The 19,298-nt window shown below is 47.5% G+C and overlaps 1 protein-coding gene across 1 annotated transcript; it reads left to right on the forward strand.

The window, feature by feature from the left end:
- Window positions 1–5,053: 5,053 nt before the first annotated feature.
- Window positions 5,054–6,302, forward strand: LOC128103561 (eukaryotic initiation factor 4A-I-like). Its single transcript, XM_052728065.1, is given in 2 exon segments — window positions 5,054–6,130; window positions 6,132–6,302. Coding segments are annotated over 2 exon segments (1,224 nt in total). The 3' UTR covers window positions 6,279–6,302.
- The last annotated feature ends 12,996 nt before the right edge of the window (window positions 6,303–19,298 follow it).

A 19,298-nucleotide genomic window follows, 5' to 3' on the forward strand; every position in this document is an offset into this window, starting at 1 on the left:
TTCAGTGCTCTTGGGTAGATACTGAGAAGTAGAATTATGAATATTTGGTAGCACAATATTTAACATTTCAAGAAACTGAATTTATTTTCTAGTGTCTGTATCATATTACATTTTTTAAACTAACAGAATATAGATTCCAACATTCTTACCCACATCTGTTGCCATCTATCTTTTTTATTATAGCATTATGTGGATTTTGCAGGTGTGTGTGGGGGTGGAGAAAGTATAAACAACAACAAACCCCTTTGAAACTATGCAAATATTTTCCACACCAAACAACAGTAGCAGATATATAGCCACAGAGCAGAAGTTCAATAAATCCTAGATGATTCCTAAAATAGAACTTCAAGTAGAAGTACAGACACAGGGCCAAGAAGGCTCAGCTTGTCCCCGAGCACTGGCAGCAATGAAGTCCACACATAAGAGCACATCTGAGGGCCAGAGCACCTGCCTGGGGACCCCAGCACAAGGGGAGGGTTCAGAAGCGACATGGAGAGATCGAAGAGTGAAAATGTGCACCATTCTCTGGCACCCAAGGGCAAAACAAGAATAAAATGAGGTGGGGTGGAAGCACACCACACCAATAATCATCCCTGCACTTGGGAAGTGGAGGCAGGAGGATCAGAAGTTCAAGGCTATCCTCTGCTGCACAGTGAGTTGAGACCAGCTAGAGTTACTTACCGGAGACTCTGTCTCAAAACCAACCAAAGAAAGGACCAAAACACTCACCAAAACAAAGAGCTAAAACAATGCAAAAGACTTACTTTTCCCATGGTGGCTCATGCTTTTCATCCCAGCACTGGGAGTGTGTGTGTGTGTGTGTGTGTGTGTGTGTGTGTGTGTGTGTGTGTGTGTGTGCAGAGACATGACAATCTCTGTGAGAGTGTATGTGTGTGTGTATGCACGCATGTGTGTTGGGGAGCGGGAAGCTGGACAAACCTTGGGAGCTGGTTGTCTCTTCCACTTTCCATTGTAGGCAGAGTTTTCCGTTGGACTACCAGTCTGCTCTGTCCCACCAGCTGGTTCCCAAATAACCACACAAAGACTTAATATTATTTATAAATGCTTCGTCAATAGCTCAGGCTTGCTACTAACTAGCTCTTACAACTTTAATTAACCCATATACCTACCTATGTTTTACCACGTGGCTCGGTACCTTATCTCAGTACCACATGTTCATCTTCTGCTTCCTCTGTGTCTCCTTGAGACTCCTGTGACTCCGCCCTTCCTCTTTCCAGCATCCTCTCTCCTGGAAAATCCTGCCTAGCTATAGGCCAGTCAGCTTTTTATTAGCCCATGAGAGTAATAGCTATTCGTAGTGTATGAAAAAGATCTTTCCACAGCATCCCACCATTTGAATTCAGGTCTTCAGGCTTTCACTGCAAGCGCTTTTACCCACTGAACCATCTTTTTGGCTCTGTGAAGCTATTTCTACTCATTGTTTACAAGATTGAAAAAAAAAAACACTTCAATTTGTCCATTTTAAAGACTCTTGTTGGCTAGGTGTACTGGCATGCACCTTTAATCCCAGCACTTGGGAGGCAGAGGCAGGTGGGTCTCTGTGAGTTCAAAGCCAGCCTGGTGAGTTCCAGGACAGGCAGGACTACAAAGAGAGACTCTGTCTCAAAATCGATCAAACAAAACAAAACAAAAAAAGAAACAAACAAAACAGAGGCCATTGCTTATGGAGCCTGAAGTTGCAGTCGGAGAGGCACTAACTAGACCTTCAGTGGTGGAAGAGCCGTGTTCACGGAAAGCAATGGAAACACATGCTCAGGAATTTACTGCCTCTCCCTCCCAGTTACCTCAGCGGTCCTGCACAAGGTCTGGGGCACGGTGTCCAGCTGTAATTTATCCCAGTCAGTGGTTGCTGTTCCAGGGAAGGTCCCACACAGGTCCTGAGACCTAGGGTAAGCTTGTGAGCAGGGACTCAAGGTCCCAGCCCCTAAGACACATTCCATGCTCTCCGCTCACTGTCCAGGGATGGGTCGACAGAGCCAAGACCCTAGGATGCTACTAGCCACAGGCTTCTCCCAGGGCAAGTGTGGTTCTGCCCTGGCCCCTGGGGATAGGAATCAAGTCAGCGGTTATTGTCTGGTGGCAAGCTAAAGAATTAAGGGGTCGACGGAGGAGAGCATTGAACTGCACATTCACAGCACTACCAGACTTCTAGCCAATCAAAACCTCTCAGGGCTGTCTTTTTGACAATGGCCTCCGCATCTGCTTCAGATTCCTGAGTTTTGAGGGAGAAAAAACCGAACGTGCTAGGGATACGGAGGAAGGGCCCCAGGTATCCGGGTAGTGCTCCTCCTCACCCCCATGTAGTGCCCTGGTGGACAAGAGGCTACCCCTTTCTGCATCAAAGGAGGATGCTGGATTCAGTGTGACCTTGTCGCAGCTAGGGGGAGCCAAAGGAAGCGGTTAATAATGCTAGATGCCTTCCTCCGCACCCGCTGTAAGATAACACCCGGGACCATTAGATCCTCAATTGCACACTGGGTCAGCAGTGGGTTCAGCTTTCTGGTTGAGATCCCCTGTATAACACAAGAGCATCCAAGAAAACTGGTGAGAGGTGGTGATGGGACCTAGTGAATGTACCTTGACATGTACTTTGAAGAGGGAATCCCAGTTCCTGCTTGTTTTCCTGCACACAGCAAGACACCAAGTCATGAGAGCCCTGCTGAGGCGCTGCTTGGGGTCTGAATAACGTCAGTTTCCCTCATCTAAGGCCTAATTGAGGACATCTCATTGAGAGTCCACTCTGGGTTGCTCCAGGTGAAGCAAGTTCCCCGCTCCTTCACCCTCTCCCCCGTGGTTTAAACTAGCTTGAACTCAGTATATAACTCAGGGTGTCCTCAAACTCTGGCGATACTCCTGCCTTTGCCTTGATAGCAATGGGATGACAGGAGAGAGCCACACCTGACTCCAGTTACGACCAAGAGGTTAGTGTTCTTCAGACCGCTGGCCTCGATCGCCATCTGCTGGTCACTATGACACACACCTTACTGTTCTAAAGTTTCAGGCAAGCATACTTTGACAAGTTACATTATCTTAACTTGAATTTAAGAACCTATGAGAATACACTGGGGTTATAGCTCGGTGATAGAGCCCTTGCCTCACACGCATTTTGCCCTAGGTTCAATCCCTGGTGTGTGTGTGTGTGTGTGTGTGTGGGATTAAGATGGATAGATATTCTATCTACATTGTATGTGTTAAAAATTAGTTTCAGAGACTATAAGAATATAAGAAGCTTACCAAACTACCAAATGCCACATCTGGAATCCAAATGATTTATCTCCCAGTGCTGGATACTTTCCCATGTGACAAATGAGTCCCTGGCCTACCTACCTGCCTAGGTTTAGCACATTTTCCCCAGGGAAGACTCTCATGTCCCTCTGCACATCACCCACCAATTTTCCAAGAAGAGCTGGGCTGGTGCTGAGATCAGTCTGCTTACTGACACAATGCAGGGCGTCACAATGATGTTAGGCTGTCAACACATTCCTTATTCTCAATAGATTCAAGGATCAAGTTTTATTAATTAACATACATCTTTGAGACCCAGTCTCTGAAAAACGGGAAATTAATGGGGCTATATTCAGTAGTGAATGTTTGCCTACTGAACACCACAGAGAAAAAAAAGAGGGGGGGGTTCTTTTTTTAAAAGAAAGATTCTTAAAGAACATGTTATTAAACTAGGCTTTGTTCTTCCTGTTTTTGTTTGTTTGTTTTTATTCAAAGTTCCTCTACATAGCCTGGCTGTCCTGAATCTATGGAGGCCAGGCTTGCCTTGAACTCACAGAGATCTACCTGCCTCTGCTTTTGCTGGGATTAGAGGTATGCACCACTATGCCTGGCTGTTTGTTTTTTGAGATAGCGTCTCCTGTAGCTCAGGCTGGCCTCCAGCTGGATGTGTAGCAGTGAATCACTTGGAGGGCCGAGTGTTCCTGCCTCCACCTTCTGAGCACTGGGATGACGGGCGTGGGCCACTCCACTGGCTTGTTTCCCTTCCTTCCTTTCTCTTCAGCTGTGTTTCCAACCCTGCTGCTGTGTGCTCTCCACCAAGTGCTTCTCTCTTTCTGAGTTCCTGTTTCCTCTGCATCATGATGGGGCTGGTCTGACTGACGGAAACCCCATTTTGTTTTTCTCTCACACCGTCCATGAAGATGTGGCATTCTGTGAGGTCATGAAGGTAAGTCAGCTGCTTCCTTTGCTTCTGCCTGACTCTTGGCCTGGGCTCACAGATTGCCTGGAAGTGATAGCCATCATCCAAGTGTCCCAGTTGCCTGCCATGCCTCTGGCATTCTCCTTACTTCTGGGCCAATGTCTTCGGGGAAAGGCAGCATGACTATGGTGGCCCAGGGGCTGGTGCCCCCTAGTGGACACCCGGGGACCTTGCAGGGTGTGTTGTTCTTTCTCTGTTCAAAGAGGTGGATCTGGTAACTAGGTCCCCATACCTCTTGTTACTGCCTTGAGCCCTGGCTCCCGGCTCCTCCTATTCCAGCCTTCCAGCTGTTTCATTTCTCCACTGGGGCCAGGCTTCTTTGTTAAGAAGGCAAAAGCTCTAGGCATCTGCCCTTTCCATTCAGAGTTCTGGGAAATTAGGAAGAATTGTCACTCAGGACACTTACAGAGTCTCTTTGGAAAGCAGGCTTCTCTCTGCTAGACATCTCTAGAAAACCTAAACTCAGGCCTTAGACTCCAAAATGACTTGTTCAGAATACCATATTCATCTCTGAGAGAAGATCCCACAGACAGGAGAGGATCCAGGAAGCCACATGTAGGACTGTGTTTGGGGGGCATCTGTTAAAACCAAAAATCAAGAGGAGAAAAGACCAAATCCATGATTGTCCAATTCAAACAAGCTGTTCTTTGGGGGTGCACCCAGGACTGGTCAGCCAGCTGTCTCATCCTAAGTCAGGATTTGAGAGAGCGGCCCTGCCAGCCGTGGCCCCTTGAGGTCCTTTTTATAGGAGAGATAAGGTGTTCACAGGGGCAAGACAGTTGGCTGTTACACATTGTTAGAAAAATACAATGAGAGATTCTAAGGATCATGTCTGCAAGTCAGGATTCTCGATCCAGAGACAATGGCTCCAATGGGATGGAGCTTGAAGGCATCATCGAGAGTAACTGGAATGAGATTGTGGATAGCTTTGATGACATGACTCTCTCAGAATCCCTCCTCCATGGTATTTATGCCTATGGTTTTGAGAAGCCCTCTGCCATCCAGCAGCAAGCCATTCTTCCTTGTATCAAGGGTTATGATGTGATTGCCCAAGCCCAGTCTGGGACTGGGAAGACAGCTACGTTTGCCATATCTATCCTGCAGCAGATTGAACTAGATCTAAAGGCCACTCAGGCTTTAGTTCTGGCACCCACTCGGGAGTTGGCGCAGCAGATACAAAAAGTGGTCATGGCATTAGGAGACTACATGGGTGCCTCTTGTCACGCCTGTATTGGGGGCACCAATGTCCGTGCTGAGGGACAGGAGCTGCAAATGGAAGCTCCCCATATCATCGTGGGCACCCCTGGCCGGGTGTTTGTTATGCTTAACCGGAGATACCTGTCCCCCAAATACATCAAGATGTTTGTACTGGATGAAGCAGACAAAATGTTAAGCCATGGGTTCAAGGACCAGATCTACGATATATTCCAAAAGCTCAACAGTATCACACAGGTAGTTTTGTTGTCCGCTCTAATGCCTTCTGATGTCCTTGAAGTGACCAAGAAGTTCATGAGAGACCCCATTCGGATCCTTGTCAAGAAGGAAGAATTGACCCTGGAGGGTATCCACCAATGCTACATCAATGTGGAGCAAGAGGAGTGGAAGCTTGACACATTGTGTGACTTGTATGAAACCCTGACTATCACCCAGGCAGTAATCTTTATCAATACCAGAAGGAAAGTGGATTGGCTCACTGAGAAGACGCATGCCCGAGATTTTACTGTTTCTGCCATGCATGGAGATATGGACCAAAAGGAACAAGATGTGATCATGAGGGAGTTCTGGTCAGGTTCTAGCAGAGTATTAATTACCACTGACCTGTTGGCCAGAGGCATTGATGTACAGCAGGTCTCCCTAGTCATCAATTACGACCTTCCCACCAACAGGGAAAACTATATCCACAGAATTAATTGGTCGTGGTGGTCGCTTTGGCCGTAAAGGTGTGGCTATTAACATGGTGACAGAAGAAAACAAAAGGACTCTTCCAGACATTGAGACATTCTACAACACCTCCATTGAAGAGATGCCCCTCAATGTTGCTGACCTCATTTGAGGGGCTGTCCTGCTACCTGGCCCTAGCCAGGGTTCAGTCCTGGGGGGCTGAGGAACAGCTGGATGGGGGAGGGAAGGGAGTCAAGGGAGGATGGACATCTTGTTCTCTCTCTCTCTCTCTCTCTCTCTCTCTCTCTCTCTCTCTCTCTGAATAAATGTCACTTTTTGAGGCAAAAAGAAGGAACCATAAACATTTTAGACACTCTTTTCTTTGGAGTAGGCTCTGCCCCAGGCGCCGTCTCCCCCCAAAAACACTAATCCATTTCCCTAACCTAGTCACTTGATTCTAAAGGCTTTCCTACCCCAGCCAAGTCTCCAAAAGTGTCAAGGGTCTAAAACATGTCTGGCCTCATTTGCTGGACCAAATCTACAGGGAGAGTCCCTGCATGAAGTTGTCCAGGGAATTGTCCCCAGGTGAGGGGAGCAGGGGAGAGAAAATGGTAGTCATTTTTACATTGTTTTGTATAGAATTTATTGATTCAGGAAACAAACACAAAATTCTGAATAAAATGACTTGGAAACTGAAAAAAAAAAAGAAAAATACAATGAAAAAAAGGAAGAAAAATACAAGGAAAGGGTTATGAATGGGGTCACAAGTTTAGTGGAGGTTGAAAAACATGTTTGCAGTTTATATCAGATCTAAGAAACAGGAACTTATTCTTAATTACAAATAGAAACCTTAACTTGCAAGGACTTAACACAGGACAAACAGGAACTTCTTCTTAACTGTCTTAACTGCAAACAGAACCCGTAACCTGCAAGGTATATTGTTCCTGTTTTGGTCTCAGCATATTGAGAGTTGGGTGTTGTGGGCTTGGTTAGGAGGTAGCAGACATACCAGTAAGCCAACTCGGAATGGGACCGGGATGGGGGTGACAAGACTGACGATGGAGGAGGCGGGGAACGCTACCTAGGAGGAGTGTAATCCACTTGAGCCAGGCAGAGAGACTTCTTGAGGGAAGTGATGATCTGAGTTGCATCTTCAAGGATGAGGCTTAAGTTAGGCACTGGGCAGACTGAAGGAGGTCTTTAACCTCCTCCTTCCTGAGACTCTGTCCGCCATTAGGGGTCCACTGATCCTGAATCTCCTCCCTGAACTTTCCCTCATCTCATCCCATTTCCTTTTCCCGGCCAGTCTCTCCCAGCCCTATGACTGTAACAAGCACCCTAAGGCTGCATATGGCACTGTCCTTGTCACATGCAGTCCCTTCTACGTGGACTGCTTCTGGCTTACTTGCCTATCTGATGAACTTGCTCATCCTTTAAGATCCAGCTGGATGTTCAAGCCTTTCTGGAACCATCCCATGAGCCTCCCTTCAATTACATGTCAGTGCCATGAACCAACACATGTTAGGTCTGGATGTAGATCTACATTGCTACTTTCTGTTCAGGTATCTCTGTCTTTTCAGCTGTTTAGAATCTCTTATAGACTGGCAGAGAATGGGCTGGCTTTTCCCAATCAAATAAATGATTGTTACATGGATGGATGGATAGATGGATGGATGGGTGGGTGGATGGATGGATGGGTAGGTGGGTGGATGGGTGGGTGGATGGATGGATGGGTGGGTGGATGGATGGGTGGATGGGTGGATGGATGGATGGGTGGGTGGGTGGGTGGATGGATGGATGAGTGGGTGGGTGGGTGGATGGATGAGTGGGTGGATGGATGGATGGATGGATGGGTGGATGGGTGGGTGGGTGGATGGGTGGAAGCACAACTTTAAAAAAAACGAACAAGAAACACCCCTGCTAACAAAGATGGCTCACTCTCTCCGACTCGCAGTTCTGCTCCAGGACACGGTCCTTCAGGGATTTAGCCATATGTTATTAAAGTGAATTAAAATTTACTTGAAATAACCGCAGACTCCCCCGCTCCCCTGAGCTTGCAATGACCAGATTACATCTCCTCCAGGCACAGAAGTTTGACATTTTGTTGCAAAGCCATTTTCTTCTCATTTCCTTGTGTTGCTAAAATATTCCGTTTCTCTTCACTTCCCCTCTGTGTCCCCATTACTCACATTTAGTTAAATTTATCCACTGCCATTTAATCATCTGAGATAGGTTTGCTGGTGTGGATGTTCTCTGGGCATTGCCTTCTCTCCGAACACCATCTGTCTCTCCACACTGAGAACAGAACCCAGACCCCCTCCCCTTGGGGGACAGAGATTCTCCGAGTTTCTTCCAAGGCTGACTTTGACTTCAGGGTCTTCCTTTCTCCACCATACCCATCGCCCTTCCCTTTCTCCGGACTCCTCCTCTGCTTCCTGGAACATGGTTGCTTTGTTTGAAATTTTATTATGTTTATTTAGTTAGTTTGTGGGTGGGGGAGGGCACGCACATGCCATAGAGGTCAGAGGATAACTTGTGGGAATTGATTCTCTCCTTCTACGGGGTAGGTCCTGGGGATTAAATTGAGGTCATCAGGCTTGGCAGCAAGAACCTTTACCCACTGAGCCATTTGGCCTGCCTAGAACATTGTTTTTATTTTGCCTCCAGATCAAGCATTTCTGGTATCCTTTAGTCACACAGACAAAAGGACATCACAATTCCTCTCCGAATAGGTTTAATCAGCCTTTAAAGGGACAAAATAGCCAGCTGGGCGGCAGAAGGGGGCGAGCTTGAGATACTGCCACACCAGCCACGTTCCTTAGCGGGCCGGGACACCTGCTTCTTTTTCACCCATCCTCATGTTAGCACAGAGACCTTTGTTCTCCCCAGAGACATTTAAGAAAGACCACGTCTTAGGGAGAAATTCATGTCTTAGGGAGAGCAGAATCCTCATTTGACCTCTTCTTGTGGCACTTGGGGGCTTTGGGACTAAAAACTCTTCAGAGCAGTGGGGCTCAGGAACAGCATCGACCCTACCTGGGCCCCAGGAGGTAAGAGCAGCCCTTCGGTGCTGCATCTACAGTGTGCTGTGAATCCCCAACCTTAGTGAGGCATTCTCCCTTTGTCTCAAACTCAGGGGAAGGGGCCACGTGGAACTATTTGGTAGGGTCAACCCGTATTTTTGAGAGCTTTAAGGATGTAGTGGATCCAGGATGCCAGAGAATCTCAACATCAGAAGACAGGCAGGCCTCCTTGGTCCATCAAGGAAGAGAGCCACACTGGGATGTGGCTGCATGCCAAGATCAAGAGTGGCCACTGACCTGAGAGAACCAGCATGGAGTCAAGTTAGAATCTGAGCAAAAAGCTTCCTGGCCTGCTATGGTGATTTACACCTATAAGCCCAAGACCTGGGAGATGGAAGTGGGAAGATAGTAAGTTTGAGAGCAGTATGAGCTACAAGACCTCATCTTAACAAACAAGTAAGTATAACAAACACAACACAACACACACACACACACACACACACACACACACACACACACACACTGACACCAAGCACAAACTCTGGCAGGAGAAAAAGACAGCAACAGAAAAAAGCTGAGGGCATTGCTGTCCTAGGGGCAACGAAGACTCCTAAGGGGACTTGCCTTCCACAGAATCAAGGGGCAAGGAAAAAGTGGCCCTGGGCACATTCGTTTTTATTTTGATGACACTATCATCTTATGTAGTCCAGGCTGGTCTCAGACTCACTGCATAGCTGAAGATGGCTTTGAACTTCTAATCTTCCAGTTTCTACCTCCTGAGTGCTGGCAGCAGGCATTCACCTCCACACCTAGTGCATGTGGTGCTGGGAACAGAACCCAGGGCTCTGTGCATGCCAGACAAGCACTCTAGGAGGTGCATCTCTAACCACCACGGAATAGACTTCTAGGACAAAAAGCGGTGCTGGAAAGTTAGCTCAGTGGTTAAGTGCACTGGCTGTTCTTACAAAAGACCCAGTTTTAATTCCCGTCATCCACATGAAGGATCACAACCATCTGTCCCTTCAGTCCGAGTGATCTTGTGGGATCTGACGCCTCTCTAATAGCCTTAAAGCATCAGGCACACACCTAGTATATAAACATGCATGCAGGCAAAACATTATATAAATAAATAAATAAATAAATAAATAAATAAATAAATAAATAAATAAATAAATAAAATTTTAAAAAAGACAAAGGGGACACAGATAAAGCACTTTGTAGTTATATTTTATGAGTCATATTTGTTTAGTTGTTTGAGACAGGGTTTCTCTGCGTAGCCCTGGCTTTCCTGGAACTTGTTCTGTAGACCAGGCTGGCCTCAAACTCAAAGAGATCTGCCTGCCTCTGCCTCTGAGTGCTGGGATTAAAGGCATGGTCCACCACCGCCCGGCTATGAGTCATATTTAGAGACCTTCACATACATGATCAGACTTAAATTTTTTGTCCTGGTTTTTGTGTTTGTCTTTTCTCTCTCTGTGTAGCCCTGGCTGCTTAGAACTCTCTATGTAGACCAGGCTGGTCTCAAACTCCCAGAGACCTGCCTGCCTCAGCCTCCCAAGTGCTGAGATTAAAGGTGTGTGCCCCTACACCCACTTTAAATTTTTATTTAATAAAATATAGTTTATTCTTGTGTCCATTTCAAGCATATTTATTAATTTATTTGTTTTTAGAACAAGATTGGATCTCCACCCTGCATTTGTCCATGTTTTCTTTGATCTCCTGTTGTATCTTGGCTGAAGGAAACACTGTTGTTTTCCAAGTAGTTTGTAAGATGTACTTTTTATCTCATTTACTTCTTACAACAACTGTTCCATGTTTGAGGATCAGAAATCAAGGACTGGGTTCAAGGGCACAGAAAGACACAAGGCCTAACCAAGGTTCATTGGGAAAGTTAGGCCTGGCCTAGGCTGAGGGCTCAGGTAGCCAGAAGGGTGGCCAGTGAGGTGGGGGTGCAAAGGCTTCAGCCACCTTCCCTTAAATCGCCATTACCACTTCCATGTTTTGAATTTTTTTTTTTTTTTTTGTTTTGTTTTTCGAGACAGGGTTTCTCTGTGTAGCTTTGCGCCTTTCCTGGGACTCACTTGGTAGCCCAGGCTGGCCTCGAACTCACAGAGATCCGCCTGGCTCTGCCTCCCGAGTGCTGGGATTAAAGGCGTCCGCCACCACCGCCCAGCCCATGTTTTAAATTTTTATTTCTTATTTATTTATGCTGTGTTGTGGTACACGGTACTCTGTACATGCTACGTGAGCTCTCTGCCATGGAGCTACATCCCCATTAAACATAGCTCCACCCCAATTACCACCACCACCACCACCACCACCGCCGCCGCCGCCATCATCATCATCATCACTGTTGGAGCTTTGATTTTATTGAGACAGCATCTCACCATGAAGCCCAGGCTAGCCCTGAACTTACTGAGTAACCCAAGTTGGCCTTGAACGCCAGATCTCCCCCAGCCTTCTAAGATGGCAGGATTGAATCACCACGCCCGGCTCTACTACCCTGTCGCTTGTAACTACGGCCAAACCTATGACAAGAAGCAGTTTAAGGGAGAAATGGTTCATTTTGGTCCACAGTTTGAAGGCTTGACAGTGCAAAGTTGAAGAACCTGGTGAGGTCTATCTTGCTTTGCTGGTGGGGACTGTCTACAGAGTCCTGGAGATCACATGGCAAGGGGGATGCACATAGCACTCAAAGCCAAGCTTCCTTAGCGGGTAAAGTCTCACAGTAATTTATTAACTATTAACATGAATGGGTTAATGTACAGATGAGAGCAGAGCCCTCGTGGCCTGATCGTCTCTTAAAGGCCCCACTTGTTCGAGTCTCTTTTTCCCCCCACCTTTTTAATAGCAATGTGAATTAAATTAAACAAAATGAGGGGAGGTGTGGCAGCAGATAGCTCCATGGCCGCAGCGGTGTGTAGCCGGTACTCACATCTTTGTGGGAGCACTCACACCCTCACATCTTTGTGGGAGCAAAAAGTAGTCAGGATCCCAGCACCCAGGAGGCAGGGGTAGATGGATCTCTGTGAGTTCCAGGCCAGCCGAGGTTACCTAGTGAGATCTTGTCTCACCAAAACGTATATGAGAGGGAGAGAGAGAAAGAGATGGAGAGACAGATGGGGGTGGGGGCAGAAGTCAGATCTCCCAGGAGGTAAAACCCCGAGGCCTGTCCTGAGCAATCCACTTCCTCTACAGAGGATCCACCTCCTAAACGTTCAATTGTCTCCTGGCTGCAGGTAGAGACTTCTTTCTTGTTCCCCTCAATGGAGCTCCTGTCAAGAGGCTCTGGTTCATTGAGTCTGCTCACGATACTTAACCCAATCAAGACCCACTACCAAGGAGACAACCTTCTAAAACAGTGCCACCAGCTGGAGAGCAAGTGCCCAAATGTCCCCCTATGAGGGAACATTTCACATTCAATCCACAACACTTTCCAAGGTGGTTCTGGGTGGAGCCTCCTCACGAGTGTCTATACGCCTGACCAGACTTTGACTAGGCTGTATGATCCACCCTGTCCCCCACAAGTCTCTCATGAAGGAGCTAAGAGCAGGGGGTCTCCTTCGTTGATGGTGGCTCATGAACTGATTGGGTTAAACATCACTAGCAGACTCTGAACCAGAGCCTCTTGGCAGGAGCTCCATTTCTAGAGAGGGAAAAGAAGCAAGCCTCCATCTGCAGAGCCAGAGACAAGTGGGTGGCGCCAGGTCCAGTGTGGGGAGACACTGCTGTGGCTGGACAGTTCCTAGGAGCCCGGTAGGGCTTTCACAGCCATCTTTCTCCTGGAGATTCCCTAGGATGCCTGTTGTGACATCCCACCCTCTGGAAACTCCGTGTTGAGAGTTCTGTTTGTGCAATAACACATCCCTCATCAAGACAGCCTAAAACAATGGATGTCATGAAAAATGTATAGTTCTGGAACTAGATGTACTAGATTTTTCTTTTTAAAAAATATATTTTATTTATTTATAAATAACAAATATTATTATTTATATTTTATTTAAAAACACGCATATCTGTGTGTCTCTGTGAATATGTTAAAAACTGTGTATGTGTGTGTTACAAGCCACAGTGTTTGTGTGTGTGTGTGTGTGTGTGTGTGTGTGTGTGTGTGTGTGTGTGTGTGTCTGTGCCATGGTGTGTATGTGGAGATCAGAAGAACTTTCGAGAGTTAGTTCTCCCCTCCCATCGTGTGAGTTCCAGAGATCAATCTTAGGTCATGTCATGAGGGATTGTTGCATTAATGGGTGAAAGGTTATTTTGAAAGTGCGTCTGCTAAATAAATTTGGCTCTGACCTTTGTGTGCCTCTTTTTGTTATGTAATACCACTTTGGAAAGCTACAAATAGTTTCCACCAATAAGAGGAACCTTGAGAGTGGTAGCCCTTCCACGTTGAGAAGAACTTTCAAACCCAGAAGCTTTCTACAGTATAAGCTGCTCACTCTCAGATAACCTGTTACAGCAACAGAAAACAAATCTAAGTGTCTAAATACTTTGCGTTGGTGGAGAAAAATGGGTGAGTCTGCTTAAAAGAAACCCTCTGGTACAGACTGTCACTTACAGTAAGGGTGGAACGAGGCTGTACGGTTTCCCCGCTCACCCTCCTCTGCCTCGTAGTCAGTGGAGTTATCTGCTGGGGGCTCATGCTGTGTGTTGAACTGGTTCTGAAAGTCAGATCTTGCCTTTTGCCTCTTCTGGCTTTGTGGTAACAGCCATCTTTGGGGTGTCCAGTGGACGCTGTTCTGATTCAGAAGGATTTCTTTTTTATTTCCAATGAAGGGTTTCCAGAAGGTGCTGAAAAGTCTGGGGCAGCAGTGGGTGAGCTGCCAGAGGCCATGCCTGTCTGCATCTAATTCGATGTGACTTGTTTTCCTGGCCACCAGAACTCAGGGCCAGGAATAAAAAGCACCAGGGGCAGAGGCTATGGCTCCCTCTGCTGCCTGCTGTGCTGCCTCTCAATACCGGCAGGGTTCACTCTCAGCCACAGGGAGCTGGGAAGGGAGCATATCCAAGGACTCATGATTTGTGCACCGTGGGAGTTCAGCTTTGTTTATACTCAAAAAGCCCCAGAAAAACCTTCCCCTGAAACTGCCACCATCAGGCATTTATTAAGCTTGAGCTGACTGGGGCCAGTTCTCCTGGTTGGCTAAAATTGGCCTGAAAAATAGAGTAATTTGTGGTTGTCAGATCCTAAATTAAATGATTCGAATACTACTGTGGCTGATTAAAGGACTTTATTCAATTTCCTCTTGACCACATGTTCTTTGGTGAGGGCAGAAGAAGACACTGTTTCTGGAAGAAATACAGTATTCAGAGAGTGCTTATCTGATCTCTGGATGGCATTTATTAAATACAGCTCTCCCCTCTGTTCCTCAATGAAAGATGAGACTGAAGAAGGAAGAGGAAGTGATTATTGTTTGTTTAACTGTGTATAACTCTCCCGTCAAGCTTTTGGACAGACGCCTCCTCAGGGCACCAGGCTGGGTATCTAAGAGAAGTTCAAGGACCCAAAAAGGTATCCAGGCAACAGTGACAAAGGTCAGCAAATAAAAAGCAAGAATGAGTCAATGAGAAGGAACAATCTGGGGCTGTGTCGGATGGTCTGAGAGAGATGCCCACATCACCCACAGCAATTGCAGGGGGATTATGCCAGCCATGTCAGCCCCCTTCTTGGGGACCAGGGCCCTAGGGGACCAGTCCAGAGACAGAGGATACGTTCTGGCAAACAAGGGGAGCTGGCTCGGCACGGGATGACCTCCAGAGACCAGGCGGCTAAGCGGCTGCTGCAGGAAGGACAGAGGTCACAGCATATTCAGTTGGCAGTGTGCTGAGTGGCAAGCAGCAGAAACTTTGAGACACGAAAGAGATACTTTGAGTACAGGGGGACAAAAGGTTGTTGGCTGGGAGAGAATAAGCATGGAGAGAGAGCGTCTTGGGGCTCTAGGATTAAGGGGGTGACCGACTGGCCCCAGATAGCCCTCACCCTGGTCTGCCTCCTGTTCCGGGGTCTCTCTAGCTTAGGCTCATCCAGCAAACAAGCACACTCCTGTGTAAGGAGGCCTAAACAGGAAGTGGAGGAGCCCAGCAGAAGACATCATCTGCACTCAACACGGGAGAGTCCTGGGATCAGCCATTTCCAGAGAGTGGTTTATCTAGTCTCAAAGGAGCCTGACGAGACCAGAATAGTTGGGGAAGGGAAGGGCCTTTGGAGGGCGGCCCATACTGCGGAAGAATCAGGCTCCCCACCCTAGAGTCACGGTTCCTTCCCTTGACCTTTCTCGCGCCCTGCTTTTGTCCCTGGCATAAAAGAAAGACATGCAGACCTTAGATGATCAGTTCTCAACCTGTGGGTTGCGACCCCTTTGGGGGTTGAATGACCCTTTCATGGAAGACACCTAAGACCCATCGGAAGACATAGATATTTACATTACGAGTCATAACAGTAGCAAAATTAACAGTTATGAAGTAGCAGCAAAAATAATTTTATGGTTGGGGGTCACCACCACACGAGGAATTGTGTTCAAGGGTTGCAGCATTAGGAAGGTTGAGAACCATTGCCTTAAATTGAGGCCAAGCTGTCCTACACAGGGCCAACACACTGGGAGCCCTCTTCAAATTCCAGGCTCCTTCAAGAGCTACCAAGATGGTTAGTCCTTGGAGGACCCAGGAAAGGAATAAGTGTAAAAGAATCTTGCCTGGCCCAAGACTATGTGAAGGATGAATTCATCTTACTGGATTCCCTCAGCTTATTGAATGGATGGTTTTAATTTACACTTTTTTTTATATATATATTGAAAACTGTCTCAAATAAGGCTACAGGTCCTAGTTCTCACTGCTGGATCACATACTAGCTCTGACGCTTTTTGTGTGGCTGTGAACAGGTCGTTTAACCTGTGGTGGGTGTTACCCTTTATTATCTATAGGCTCAGAAGGACCCACACCTCCCTACGAGTGTTAGGAGATTAAAGGAGTTGATGCTTGTGAGGGCTTGTGACAGATCCTGCCTATGAAAACATCTGCTTGAAGTTTCATTGGGCATTTGTTTTCATGCCAAACGTTTCTTCTCTGTCCTTGCCCATTTTTATGGAGGTCATTTTTCTAGTTGCCCTGCCAGGGCCCTCCCAGGTCAAGGTAGCTCTCCTGCTGCGGCCTTCACAGCCTCCAGGGGGCGCGCAGGGCCCGCGCTGTCTTCCTGGTGGCAGCCTGTAGGCACTGGGCAGAATTCTGGATCCAGGATCCAGGATCCAGGTTCAACCTGGACTGCCTGGGTCCTACATCCTGTTTCTGCACTCTTACCTACCTAAGCATGATGGGTGAAAAAGGAAGCTGGCAGGGCGGCCGGACGCTTGTGTGAAGAGTATAACCTTCTAGATAGATCTCTGCTTTGTCCCACCTTTGAGACTTTGGGCTTTCAAAGTGATGCTGGACTGTTTGTCAGGGTAAGCTTTCCCCTGTCGCCTTATATAGATGACAAACCTTGCCAGCTGGAAGCAAGACTGTGTCCCAAGAGACACTTCCTTCTGGTGGCCCTCTGTGGGGACACTGGGAATGATGTGGTAAATAAAGTCGGGTTGTTTTTTTTTTTAATTATTATTAACCAATGTCTTTAGTCTCACTGTGGTCCTAGGAACTGGGGTCTGATGTCTGGGGATAGAGGAAGCTGGTCCACGGACTCCCACTGGGCCAGCTAGTTGGGGGGCAGTGGCAAGAGGCCTTAGATGGTGGCGCTGTAAGTGAGGAATAGAAGAGGGGGCTCACATGCTGAGAGGGAGGCATATGGGTGGCCACGGAGTCCCAGATAAAAATGAGGGAACTATGCCGGGCCTTTAATCCCAGTACTCGGGAGGCAGAGGCTGGCGGATCTCTGTGAGTTCAAGGCCAGCCTGGTCTACAGATTGAGTTCCAGGACAGCCAGGGCTACACAGAAAAACTCTGTCTCAAAAAAAAAAAAAAAAAAAAAGAGAGAGAGAGAGAGAGAGAGAGAGAGAGAGAGAGAGAGAGAGAGAACCACAAAATGCTGAACTATAGACCAGAGACTTCTGTAGGGTGACAGAGAATGGAGGAGACACGGGGTGCTTTGGTGTAGTAAGGATGTCACTCTAGTGGACATGACTATACCAGGTCAAGTCTGGATGTGGTGGGGAATGGAGAGGATTGTGACCTGGGTGACTCCCAGCAACAGTTACTCAAGATGAAGGCAGGTCTCTGATGGGAGAGGAGACAAAGGCCCAGAATTAAGGACTACCACGGGAGAGCAGTATGGAAGAACCCCAAAAGCTGTTTTCATGATGTCCTAAAGCACAGAACAACGGCCTCCAGAGACAATGTGGAAAGGGCATGGAGAATGCGGAGCCACCCCCAGGAAACTGTAGAAGCTGGGGTCAAGCATCTTCAGAGCAGGAGATGGCAGAGGACACTGAGGATGTGTCTATGACAGAAGGCCTCTGTCTTCCAGGATCAGGAGTGGGGGCGATATGAGATGTCAGTTAGTAGGAGGACAGTTTGAGACGACAGGGGCCAGAGGCTGGACAGTCTCTCTGAGCACCACATGGACCAGCAGGCAGAGGTAGGGCAGCGTGGCTCTCCATGGCACCCTAGTTACCAGACTCTGTGTGGCAGGACCCATCTCTTACTAGGAATCCCTTCCACCATGACAGGTGCTTGGAGCTAGTCACAACTCTGACTGCATGCCAAGGAGCCCCCATGTGAGAACTCTTCCGGAAGCATTGAGAGCTCTAAAGACCTACTGCTTGGCGTGTGGATCCCATTAGAGGGAACATTTTATCACAATGGAGGCACAAGTAGGTTGTTTGAGGGTAATTGCTTTCCTAACCTTCAAAGAAAAATGCATTGCAAACCCACCACAATTAACTAAAGTGGTCACATTCCCTTTTTTATTTAAAGCTATTTAGAAATATTAGCAACTGACTAGGTCTCCAGGTTGTTGTGGTGTGGTTTTTTTTTTTTTTTCTTTTGAATCCCATAAAGTATTGTAAGTGCACCAGGAGGGAGGAATGGGAAGATGTTTGCATTTTCAGCTCAGCAGCCAACCGTTGCTCAAATAATAGCCTCAATGCGTAACCTGGGAGCTTAATATCCTCAAATATTTATAATTATGCGGAAATAGCCCTAAGAACTGTTCAGATTACTCACAGCTGGATAATTATCTGCGTCCAATGTTCACAACCTCAAAACTGATTTTCAGAATTCGAGTGCCCCTCTGTTGGGCATGGGTATGTGGGATCTGTGGGCAGTTCCTAACAGGAAAAAGAGATAGGGTGGAGAGCTCTCTCTAGCATATCACAGTTCCTTCCCCTGCTGAATGTAAGTTCTCTTCTGTTTTCCCGGGGTGTGAAAAGTCTGGACATGAAACATCAGTAGTGACCAGCCCCACTGGTCATGGGGCAGAAAGAGTCAGTATGGGTTATAAACACACACCTGGGGAGCATTGAGACATTCTTAACAAACCCTTTAGTTAGCCCACGGATGAAGTCTCACATTCAGGAGTCCCTCCAGGGCTGGGAAGATGGCTCCATTAATAAAGTTCTTCTGTGCAAGCGTGAGAAACTGAGTCCTGTAGAACCTGCATAAAAACCATGGGGACGTGGAGACTGGAGGACCCCTGGGACCCAATGGCCAGCTAGTCTAGCTGAATGAGTGAGCTCCAGACTCAGGAAGAGACCTGTCAAGAAAAAAAAAAAACAAGGCAAAGCAGTGTAGTGGTGGCGCATGCCTTTAATCCCAGCACTCGGGAGGAAGAGGCAGGTGGATCTCTGTGAGTTTGAGGCCAGCCTGGTCTACAGAGTTCCAGGGCAACCAGGGCTATTACACAGAAAAACTCTGTCTTGAAAAGCCTCTCTCCATCCCCCCCCCCCCAAACACACAAAAAAAAAGAAGATGGAGTGGCCTCTGCTCAGGCAGGTGCTAGCCACCCACATGCCAGCCTGGGTCCTCAAGGCCTGGGCTGGTGGGAAGACATCCACAGCCTGGGCAGATGGCTCCCATTAGGATGAGCAAATACGTGGTGGAGAAATGGGAGAGAAAGAGAAGTGGATGGTTCATTTGCTGTGGGAAGATGCAGACTGGAAGAAGTGAATTCGGTGAGGAGTAGGCTGATGTGGGAGACCTGCTGGTCACCTGGGGCCATGGTGACGTCCAGGCCCAGGCTG

The sequence above is a fragment of the Peromyscus californicus genome, unplaced genomic scaffold (genome assembly GCF_007827085.1).
Source record: "Peromyscus californicus insignis strain IS unplaced genomic scaffold, ASM782708v3 Scaffold_8__1_contigs__length_139910024, whole genome shotgun sequence".
Classification (NCBI taxonomy): domain Eukaryota; kingdom Metazoa; phylum Chordata; class Mammalia; order Rodentia; family Cricetidae; genus Peromyscus; species Peromyscus californicus.